The sequence below is a fragment of the Poecilia mexicana genome, unplaced genomic scaffold (genome assembly GCF_051168715.1).
Source record: "Poecilia mexicana isolate PSO_F unplaced genomic scaffold, ASM5116871v1 scaffold_20, whole genome shotgun sequence".
NCBI classification, from domain to species: domain Eukaryota; kingdom Metazoa; phylum Chordata; class Actinopteri; order Cyprinodontiformes; family Poeciliidae; genus Poecilia; species Poecilia mexicana.
The window spans coordinates 9,041,682-9,054,107 of NW_028263389.1; the positions used below are offsets into that span (position 1 = coordinate 9,041,682).

The 12,426-nt window shown below is 37.2% G+C and overlaps 1 protein-coding gene across 1 annotated transcript in view; it reads left to right on the top strand.

Annotated features, from left to right (window-relative positions):
- The first annotated feature begins 7,304 nt into the window (after positions 1 to 7,304).
- LOC106921924 (contactin-associated protein-like 2) overlaps positions 7,305 to 12,426 on the top strand; it is a 132,189-nt gene continuing 127,067 nt past the window's right edge. The window contains exons 1-2 of the mRNA XM_088001638.1: positions 7,305 to 7,310; positions 11,449 to 11,596. Of these exons, the coding sequence (XP_087857764.1) occupies positions 7,305 to 7,310; positions 11,449 to 11,596 (154 nt within the window). The remainder of the gene's footprint in view (positions 7,311 to 11,448; positions 11,597 to 12,426) is intronic.

Below are 12,426 nucleotides of genomic sequence, written 5' to 3' on the forward strand. Positions count from 1 at the left end.
TGGACTTGAATAGATTAAACTGCGAAATAAGAAGAAACTTGTAAACTAGGTTTGGCTGGATTTAATGAACTTGCAGTTACCAGTAACACTGCGCTTGCCGCAGTCCCTTACTTATTGAATAGTTTTTACTTGTCTGTGAAAAAACAATTTTATGGTTGAAAATTTATCAAGTTCCTGTCAGCTAAGTGTTGACCAAATTTGAACTGTGTTTCTCATTTCTTTTAATCCCAGTTCGGATGGGAGGTAATTCACACAGACTGCAAAGAAAATTAAATTACATTTCTCTAGATTAAAAAATTATTAATGTAAATGGATGTATTATTCATTATAATATGACAGTCCTTTCTATAACCACAGTTAAATCAAAGCAGGAAACCTCTTCTTGCAGAAAAAAAGACCGTTTCACAGCGTGGTGCATTTAAATATTCATCAAACTATTAGCATGGTTTTTACCAAGTGTAACTTCCAAGTGAAAGAGCTTATTGCAGCACCGACTGGCCCCTGGATGCAGGAACTAATCTTTTATTTTCTTGTAAACGTACAGGTACTATTTCAGTGTGTGAATTTTTTCCAAGTGAAATCACAGTGACCTTAACACATATGATTTAGTTGATACAAGTGCAGGCCATTTCCCATTTACTTTGTGACACTCTTCCTCAGTCTCTTTTGTCTGTGCTATTAATGTCACTTTAGTCTCGAGGAAAATTTGCTCTTAAACTTGTGCTATCCTCTTTGTCATGCAGCAATCAGATTTTTTTTTGAACCCACTGGTAAAAATTCACATATTAGCTGCATCACAGTACGCAAAGCATGTGAAAAATGTAGTGACTTATAATCCAGCAATTATGGTACATTCCTTGTCGAGAGAAAAGTCAAATTAATTAAAGTTTCACTGGAACTCTAGCAATATATCACAGTTTGAACTTTAACATTTTGGGCTTTTGAATTTTTTTGAATAATATGACATTTTTATGAAGAACATTTTTCATAGGAAGCTTATTTGCTGTTTTAATTAGTCTCTCCAACCAGACTAGCATGTAAGAGTCACAAGACAGCGATCATGGTATTTGTAGTAGCTAGTGGAAGATTTCACATGCACCACATTTTGTTTGCAGATGAACAGAACTCCATTCTCTGTCAGCAAGAAAAAAGGAAATTGTATATTAGTTCATATTATGGAGTGGACCATTTTTTCTCACGTGGATGTGTCATATGGACGTCTAAAAAAACACCTGATCTGAATGGTGGGTTTTGAGGTAGATGGGACCCAAACTTGTGTCTCCAAGCAACATGCATCTTGCATGATTATATCAAACTTTTAGAACCAGTTTGTAAAATATGCCGGGGAGAAACACAAACATTGCTTAAGTCAGCATAGACAAAGTAGAGTTTTCTTCTCCAGTATGCCATGTTTGTCACCGACTGCATTTTGACTGACTTTCTCAAGTTGAAATGAAGTTGCTGATTGATTGGACTACCAGTTCATACTATCCATCATATCTAGACACTTGAACCTGAATGTTAAGTTGTTCTTTGCATTCAATCTCTGACACCTCATTATTATTTAGATTCAACAATTATTGTTTAGAGCTGTTTTCAGTGACACACGAGGATATTTAAGCTGTCACAAATAAATAAGGTTGTTGTTTTATGCTGAATCATAATTGTTTTGTGATTATTATTCATTCTGAAGAATGTTCCTCTGCCATTAACCCTGATTCATTGCCTCTAATATTTCTGCAAACACTTTAAAAACAACATTAATCTCTTTCGTATTTTGCAACCACAGCTGAGTTTTTGCCTCCGTTTTGTCTAGATGTATGACACACATATTGCTTTTTAATTTATTGCCGTTGTTAGTCAAAATAGCGCTTATGTAAACAAATAAAAAGCTAATCATTTCAAGCTGGGCATATCTCATAAATAATCCATGCAGCAGGAGGGGAAAGCAGAGTGCATCCTTTTGGCTCTTTCTGGTCTCGTTTGGAAGGGGCCAGTGGAGAGCAGCAGTCTACAAGAATGCAGACACACACATGTTGGTTGCTCCTTGACACAGCTTGTTGGTGATTAAGACCATCCTCCGCACCCCCATAAACTATTTTTGCCATGTGCAATGTCTGTGTGTAAGCAGTGCTAATATTGAAGCAATCAGCGCTATTGATCAAATGGATTAGAGGGGATAGTTGAGCACATGAACCAGCTTAATGTTTCTGTATCTCTCACTCACACACGCGCGCACACACACTGCTACCATCAGACCCTGTTTCAGCCTGTTCAATCACGTTCGGCTCAATCCCCATTCACCACTGAATGAGGCTCGCACAGTGATCCCCAGAGAGAAACCCACCTGTCCTGCACTTTTATGTATGAGAGCTCTTTTCAGGAGGCTTTAGCCACCAATCACCGCCTGCCATTACTTTTTGCTGATGACTTAACTCCATTCCTGCCAAACTGAGAGGTCCGACTACTTTTGGCTTTCATCAGAGCTTGTTGTCTCAATACTAAATCAGCTGTTATAACTCCATGTCTCGTTGTGAAGTACAATCAGTGAGCATGTGCAATGCAATATTGCTTTTGTGAAAGATAATGTTTTAATTTGAAACTAATGTACCACTAAGGGGTCACAATGACACAGATAAATGACTAATAATTAATAAAACCAAAAGCCCATCCTTTCTCCAACTTCATTTAGTCACTTGCATCATGATTTGCACCCTTGAATAGATCTTTGCATCAATTTTTTTTTTCTAATTAAGCATAGTAAGTAATTCAAGGCATAGAATAAAATTAAAAAGAGGTGTGATTTGAGGTTTACCATTTCTATCATGGTGGTACAGTTTATTAACAGCAGAAGATAAAGGTGACAACAAATGCAGTAGTGACGCCAATCTTGCTCATCTAGTCAGAAGTCAAAATGAAATATCAAACCAAATTTTTAGGGTCAAATCTGTTTATCAGAAATTATTGGGACTAATGATCTCTGATCATTTTACTACAGAAGACGTATTTCATCATCAAGAGGCAAAATTAAGTCTTCTTTTAAAAAGAAATTTGCAGGTGTCAATGTTTTTCATCCAAGCACAGCACATATGATAATTAGCACCTCATAAGTGTTCATACAGTGATTTTTGCACCTGACTACTTTGTCTTAAAGCACACAGTTGGGGAAATGAATTTTTACGTAAATCCCTGAGATTTTACGTTATCCTCAATGGTAACTGAGCCATTACTTTAGTGTAGACACAATGTTTATTCATACTGTTACAGAGAGTAGACAAGTGTTAAGCACAGGAATTTATTTTTTTCATAAAAATACATATTTTCTTAACTAAGTATGTTAAGTGTCATGTTAAGGTATTTGGAGAGCCAAAAATAATGTAGACATATCAAATAAATTGACAAATTATATTGTTTTGAGTTGTTTTTTTTGTCATTTTAATTTTCACTTAACCCCGCCTCTCGCCTGGAACGATAGCTGGAGATAGACACCAGCTAACCCCCCGACCCCAATAGGGACAAGGGTGTACAGAAAATTGATGGATGGATGGATAATTTTCACTTACGCTGTCAGAAAGGGCTATGGCTAACCAAAAAGACAAGGATGCATGGTTATAACACATTCCGGATTATTACTGGCGCACTGATACCCGAGAGGTTCGCAGGAGACAGAAGTGAAAATTGGATATTCAAGAAGTGCAAAATACATGCAATTTTTTTTTATGCGTTTCATGTTTTTCAATTATTAGAATGATTTCTCATTATTGGGTCCTCCCAACTCCACTTTTCCTGGCGGCCTACATGCAGTGCTCATGGTTGGACCTACAGAATTGACTGTGCTTAGTGTGACAGTCTCTTTGGAAGACCCATTTGTGCCCAAGCTTCAATTTCCTTGGTGAGACCTTAATTCAGTATTGACACCAGCCCTGTTTAGTCCGCTTTAATTCAAATCAAGTTTGTTTGCCTTGAAAGCCCCCTCTGTTTTTAGAGGTGTGATTGCACAATCAAACTCTGATTCAGACCAGAAAACAATCTCTGGTCCGCCAGAGAACCTAGCTTTCGATTCTGTTGAAATCAACTCTGGTGCGGTCCGAATGCATTTTAATACCAAATGGGCCTGAGATTGCTTTAGAAGCAGGTAGCGGACTACAGCACAGAGGATTCTGGGTAAATACCATCAAAACAAACACCCATATCTAGCGCTAGCAGGACATATGGCTCATGTGGTTTTTTTTTTGTTTTTTGTTTTTTTTTGCTAAAATCTAAGAAGAAATCAACAGCAGCTTAAATATAACTTCACTCCACTTTTGTTGTTTACATACAGAGTCTACTGGGATGTCAGGTGTAAATAGACCTTCTTTTTAAGAGTCAGAACTAAGGAACAACTATATTCTGTGTGTATATATCATTTCATTATTTGGGATTAAAGTAGATATGTTTCTGCGAGTGGTGAAACTGGACTTGATCTTTCACAGCAAAGGTCATCAAGGGTAACAAGTAAAGTGTGTCACTATTAGTAGGTCGCAGTGGTATCCACTGTGCTATAGATCGTATTTCAGTTGAACATCAAGGTGTTCAAACAAGCATTTCCTACTCTTGTGTGGAGCTTTTTTTTTCTAGTGTGCAACTGCGTCTTTTTTGTAAGTACAAACAAATGTGTATGTGCATTCTCTAGAGGAAAAAGCTACTAGACTGTGGCTTGTCAGGTAAATAGATGAGGAAGTCTTTGTCTTATGTCAGTGATAAGGTTTAATTCGGTTTCAAAACCTACAGAGAGTGCACTGATCAATCACACACCTGCATATAAACATCAGTGGATTGCACTCTGTGTCTCTTTCTGCCTTCTTTTTTTTTTTTTTTTGCACGACCACTCTTAATAATTTTCATTGTCAGTGTTGCTGAGTGGCAAGAACAACTGGATTGATGAAGTCAAAGTTAGGTTTGAGATAGTGATTATAATATGGTTTTTACAAAATGCAGTATCCAAATAGAGATATTGATTAAAGTAACACTCATTGCCTTCCAGTATGCAAGATCAGGTTAAGAAAATAAGGTTTAAAAGCAAAACCCAGACATTCCTCTCTCTTGGACAGCCTCTCTCTTAATCACATGGGAGAAGGGAATGGGAGCTACACTAACAGCCAAATCTTCTAAAGGTTTGCATGTACAAAAGCAGGTGCAAGCGTGATGGCATGTGCAAACTTGACCTGCAAACAACACGCAAACAGGATTGTCAGCAAAATAACCAGAATAGTGCCTGCAAAAAAGTCCCTTGTACAAATCCTGGGTTGGAGTCTTTCTGCGTAGAGTTTGCATGTTCTCCCCATGCATGCATGGATTCCCCCTGGCTTTCATGTGGAGAAGTTCTTTGCTGACTTCTCCAGCATTTATACTGACTTTCCCACAATGGCAGCTGGAGATAGACGGAGGGTTTCACGTCCCTACAAGGATACACTGGTATAGATAATGAATCAATGGATGAATGGTTGTCAGAAGCACAGATGTTAAATTTACAGACATAAATGTGGTACTTTACAGTGACTTCTACTCATTTCCTTTAATATAAGTTATGTGGTACTGTGAATTTTTCTTTTTTCAATAATGTGTCATTGACAGGTACTGTCAAATTACACTTTTTCCAGTTTGATATGAACAGGTCATAATTATTGAAATTTGGAACTTTTTCTCTTTTTTTTTTTTGGAATTCAAGTGATAAGTGATTTTACCTTGAAAACAATGATTTTACCTTGAAAACAATGATATGTTTATTGCAGGAATTTGCAAGTCAAAACGCAGATTTACAGAAGAGTTAATTTGCAAGTGTAAAGGCATGCAACCACACACAGAGGGCTTCATCTGTGCAAGTTTTATGTGGAGCTAAGCATGGGGACTTTGCTCCATCAGTGTTGGTCTTTTGTGATCTGGGGAACGAGGGGGGAAGGTGCCAAATGTTCACAGCCTGAGTAATGGGCTATTAAAATTCCATTTCTCCCTTCCGTGCATGTATGTGTGAATTTATACGGAAAATACTGACGAGGGTTCCATGATGAAATGTTTCTTGACCTTAAGTTTAGCGCTTTCACCATTTCCTCCCTTCTTTTTCCAGTGTCTGGCCATAATTAATGAGAGTAAAAAGCAGTGCATGAAAAAGGTACTGGCATGAAATGTTCAAAAATTATCCGTAATGTTTCGTCTAATAATGTGAGGCAAAGAAACGAATCCATTTTCTGTGGTCACCAAGGCTTTGGTCGACCCTTTTAGCAGCTGAGGGCAGTTAATGAAAGACTGAGTTGGCATAGGCCATAATGGGAACAAAGAAATGTAATAACTTACAGGCTTCTATATAAAATATTAAAAGAATGTTAGAACCAACCATATATCTTTTTATGTGCAAAAATACACATTTCACAAAAGGAGAAACTATATAGAAACTATAACTCCTTTTTCTTAGATCAAGGGACTTATGCAGTTTTTTTTTAGTTTCCTTATTTAACTGCAAAAAACAAACTAAAAAATAGTGAAACTATGCAGTGAATACCATTAAACCTATATTTAAAAAAAAGAATAATACTCAACAATAGAAGTATGAACCCAAAATCAGTAAGTTGATTTCTTCCCGTTTGTTTCTGACACGCAGTTTTAAAATGAATGAATTTTGATTCTATCAGAACCAATGATGGGGACTTGAGTCAGTTGCCTGGGATTTTAATTTTCTGATTGTAGAGAAGTGGTTAGAGTAGATAAAAATGCAATAATTTGCTGTTTTGAAAATCAGCTCTCAGAATGTGGTGCACATAGTTTCTGGAAAAGACCATGGTCAGAATTTCCTCTTTTCATATTCCTGGTCTAAATTAAGCATGACCAAAGTTTGGCCTGCATAACTGGCTCAGGAAACGCCACAGAGTCGCACAAACAGAACTATGCCCAGGCTTTCGCTGAAACACAGAATTTCTCTGTGGCCCGTCTGTTTAGTCCCAAGCACTTGTCAGTAAAAACAAAAGAACAGACCAGCCCAGACTGATTTCCCTTGCCTTTTCAGAGGAAACACACACCAATGGGCCTGACTCTGAGCTAGTCCAACAAAGAGTCCAGTGGCAGCAAGCAAATGCCAGAAAACAGCTTTCACTTGTTGTTTCTTAGTATCTGGAGATCTGTCCACAGCCCTGTCCCTGGCCATCAAAACAGAGACACACAAATATAACGCTCGCATACAGCCAGACACTCCCTGCCACAAAAAAGACTCTCTCACATCCAGGAAATGAAAAAAACATTCAGCCGGGGAGGATAATTAAACGAGTGTTTAGACAATGAAGGTAAAGGTGTGTGAAAGTGTGTGTTTAGATATGTGTTGGTGTGTCTTCTGTCGATATAGTGAGGGACATTTGTGTGTGTGTGTGTGTGTGTGTGGGACAAGAGAAGACAACAGCGGGATTTGCAGACAAGCTGTAGGAAAGTGATTTAGTTGTGTTTTCTTGAGAGGCAGCAGCCCTGGTGTTCGAAAACAATCAGCTGTGACACTGACCAACTGTAAGCTTACCTTATTACTTTTTTTCAATTCATATTTCCTTTCTTCGTTTTCCATTGATCACATAGACTCCCTAATCAATTGACAGAAACGCTTTGCTATAATTCATCCCGTGTTTTCATAAAAAAAAAATACATGTAACTATGGTAATCCCTTCAGTTAACATTATGTACATAAATACAACAGTGGAATTAGAAATGTTTGATATGTTTATATACACTTACCTTGAGCAAAATCTTCAAGTTGCCTTTGATACTTTGTTGACTTTGCTGTCATATATTAAACTTGAGTGCTTGATCAAATACATCCGCATTCGTGCATAGAAACACATTGACCCCGACACAAACAGAAACCAATACACACTGCATGCAGTGACACATACATTTCCAATTACTCAGTGGTTTGCTGTTTAATGATTTGACTTTGACGTTAGGGGAATTAAATGGTTGACTTGTCCGACTTTAGCAAGGCATTTTCTTCATCTCCATCCTCCTCTCCTCCCTGTCTTCCTTTCTCTCCTCTACTCTGCATAGTAATGCCTTTGAATTGAGCTGTTCATTCAGCCAAGCAGAGATAAGTGCAGAATTGCAGGATGAACACAATAGAGAAAATAAAAATTGGGATGGGGGTTGGGATGGTGCTCTTAGGTGGAGACAAAAAAAAATTGTTTTGTTCTCTTCCTCTTGCAGTCTTTCTTATGAACTGACAAGGGCAAAGAGCAATGTGTAGTTTTAAAAAAGACATCTCTTAAATACTCAGCCTAGGCCTTAGAAAATAGTTAATATTCAGTTTTTCCCCCTATGTTCATGAAATGAGCTTTACAGTGACATCAAGTTTTGACGGTACAGATTTTCCTAAATAGCATGGAGTCCAGGCTACATCTGTGTATGTGTGGACTGTTCAGCCATTCTGGCTCAGCCAATTAGCCAGGAGTGTTTAAAAATAAAAAAAAAGAAGAAGAAGAATACTGGAAGCTGAATAGAAAAATAAAAAAATGAAAACAAGCAGAATGGATGAAAAAAATACTGATCAAATGAGACAAACTGATTCATATGTAAAACATGCTAAGCTTGGAAACAATCTAATAGTGAACATTATTGAAGAAATATTTTATTTAAAATGTTTATACTAAATGAATTAGCATTTTTTTCCTTATTTTTCATATCTTAGCAGGTGATACAAGGCTATTCTGAATTAGACATCCTGCTCATTTCATATATATATATATAATCTGAAATTATAATAAATGTTCTTGTTGCCTGTTAACATGTTGCCCATCTTCTGAGAGAGCAGACAGCGTGTTGAGCATCTCTCCAGTTGAATGCAATATTTATTTTCTTCAGAAAAAAGAGAGCCATTATAAATATATGAACCTTAATCATTTTTTTTTCTTAATAGGTATGACCAGCATGTTTCCTGCATTCAGAACAAATGTAACTTCTTTTCTTTTTTTCACAGTTTGTGACATTCATACCGTGCTGAGTGAGTGCTGCAGTCTCTTTCAAAAATACTGCCACTGAGTAAGACACTTAACCCAGATCTCCAGGATGTGAGCACCTGCAGAGAGCTGAAGCTCCAGTTAAAGTATTCTGAAAGGCTCTGCGATGACTCATGTGGAGCTGTGTAAATTTGAGGCAAGGCGATAGTAAAACCATGTTTGTGTTTTCAGTTAACCTTTTCCTGGATAAATAAAGATTAAAAATAAAAGCAAGGAACAGTGGATGTTCAGTGGCTCTGAGCTTACCGTGAACTTTTGACCATCTCCTTTGCAGATAGCATATCTTCAGGGGTACATTCCTGGGTCACTGAGGAGTCGGGTCAAAGCAAGACTGTCTGAACTGTTTTTTGTTTTTTTTTCCCCCCCTGCTACAGTCGTCCTCTTCCCTGGCCACTCCAACTCTTATCTGAAAAAGCACATGGCTGCGTGGTGTATTTCTCTCATCTTGTTACCTACTATGTTATTAATGATTTGTCTCCCCAACGGTTTACGCCAGCTGCTCTGTGCATATGTGTGTGGACGAACGGCACAGGGAATAGGACTGTGGCGCGCATGTTTATTTCACACAGGAGGGGGAGGAACAGAGGTCGAAAACAGTTTAGGGCGTGTGTAGAGGTGGATTATTGGACAGTTAGAGGTTGCCCCCTTGTATTTTCGTCCGAGTGAAGAAATGGAGCAGGAAAACCGAAGACGAGGGGAGGAAAAGCGTTATTATTATCTTAATATAAACGATATTACCATAGGCTATACACAAAATAAAAGTGAAACAAAGCGGTTCGTAGGAGCATTTCACTTGGATTTCATCAAATCTGCGACACATTCAGCTATTGCTCTATAACCACTACACCAGAAAAATAAAAAACAGAGTCATATATAAATCAGGAAACAAGATTGAATATGCTGTCGGGAGATTCACTCCAGCAGCCTGTCATTGAGATCTGACATCCAACCCACTTACAGCAACGATGCATGAAACAACAGATGAATGCAACTCATGCTGTCAAGCTTTGATGAATATAAAACAACTTGGACATGTCCCAATCATAGGCTTTCTATGAGAAATGGACATAGCCACTGTGACATCACCCAGTCTCATGTACACTTCACTTTTGAGGCTTTTTTTTTTTTTTTTACACCTTTGGGTTTTAAAGTTAAGGAGTTAAAGGTGAGGTGCAAAAGATGATGCGACTGAGATGGCTTTTATATCAATAAGGAAAAACAGAGTTTTTTCCTTGTTGATATAAAAGTTTTATATATACACTATGAAAAGGATTTGGTAAGATAAAATCGGAGGAGAGTCATAAAATTATTGAACAAAAACATCCCATTTATAATTTGGTACCCGTTTTCAAATTGTGATTGCCAAATTTGTAGAAAAATATATATAAATATGTAAAACAGAAACTTTTATCTTCAGTAGAAATAAGTGTTTTTTTGGCTTGAAGAAGCAATCTGAACTAATGCAAAAATACAAGAGTATTTAGCATTAACTTGTTCTTTTTTTTTTTCCACATTTACTCTAACTATGCTATGTATAATGTAATGAGGCAATTCTGGAGTAGTGCTGAAAAAAACAGTAATATTATATGGGGGGGAAAAATACATCATGTATGTTCCAGGTTTGGCTTTCCAACGTAGCAAAAGCTTATTTATATGTTTGCTTTCACTTCAGTTGATAACATATAGTGCTGCAGAGTTCATAGGGCAAACAATCCCCCTGAAAAAAAAGAAAAAATATGAGCCTGTATTGAAAATCTAAAACAATCAAAGGTGTGTACAAAGCTGCTTAATCTTCTTAAACGGGTCGAACCTTCATAATTTGAACTATGTTGTTGGTCGAGAGTCAAAAGACCTTGCTAGCACTTAGCCATTAGACTGGGATGGCATATTGTAGGAGAAATAGGGTTTAATATTTCACACTTTCATAAAATAAACAACAGCAAATATATTTTAAAAAAAATCCAGCCAGACGTAGGGCTTACGATTCCCTGCGTGGCTGTTAGCTACAAAGGCTGACATAACCAAACAGCAATTCCAACAAGAGCTGTCATCATTGTCAAACTTTTAGTGTCACCAGTGATATGCTTGCTTGGTCTTTGGGGGCTTGTTCTAGTGTCTCTGTCTTGTGATGCCAGATGCTTACCATCTCCACTGTCTGTCTTCCTCGTATTGGGTTTAGTCCTGTCACTGCTGTTCCAATTGGAAAAAAAAAAAAAAAAAAAAAGCATTGGCAGCAGTTTATTTTGAAGCACATCGACATATCTTACTTGGGCGCATCTTCTGTTTTTATTAGCTTTTAGCTGCATCTTATAATAAACCATATGGTTTTTTGCTAGGTTTTTGGTGATAATGTATATATATGTCTTACAGTTATGTATTTGTCTTTGAATATTTGTTCCTCATTGTTGTTTTGTTTTGTTTCTCTCAGGCGTTCTCCGGAAACTCCAATTCAGAAAGTGCAGTTCGCCATGAACTGCAGCAGGGAATTGTGGCTCGATTCCTCAGGCTCATCCCAGTAGGCTGGAGTGAGGAGGGACGTATTGGGCTCCGCATAGAAGTGTACGGCTGCTCCTACTGTGAGTTAAGGCAAACATCTTCTCAAATATTGGTTTGGCATTGATTTTCTAACAGCTGGAAGCTATAGTTCCTCGATTGATCTCAGACATGGCACTGTGTGCTGGAAAATACATAATTCCACCCCTTCAAAAATATTTGTTCTTTAAGCTCTTCTCTCATAGATGTCATATTCAGATTTTTTTTTATGCATTCTGCATTTTAATGACCTTAACACTGACTGAGGATCTGACTGCATCTTTATGAACAGTCTGTCTTATTCAAGTCAACTACATTACTTTTTTTTTTTCCCATAACCCTCAAAATATATTCATAAAGGTTAGACAGTCGTACTTTGTCTAACCTTGTAGGCAAGCACACCTTTCAAGAGAGTTTCTTTCAGCATCTCAATAATCATGCTGTTCATAGAGAAAAATACTTTTTTCATTTGACGACGAGATCACGATGAATACGTGTTAGAAAAACAACATGGAAGCCAGATTAATGCACAGATTTTAACTTTAACCTTGAACTGCCATATTCAACAATTTGTTGGTCTGACTTGTTTTTCTCTTGTTTATTTGTCTTTTTTGCATTTTTAAACACTTGTTGCAACCGTTGACTCCATTGAAATAATATTTTTAAGAGGCTTAAGATTTTAATCAAAACTGTAGAAAGGATCTTCCTATTACTAGAATTAACTCATTTTAAACTCTGTATCAAAAACGGTAGCATTTTTCCTGTACATGAATAAAATAAATAGGGTTAGGGTTATAATGTTGGCAAATGTGAAAGTGAACAAAAAAAGTTCTCAGATGTTCATATCGCAATATGTCGCCATGCAATCTGTGCT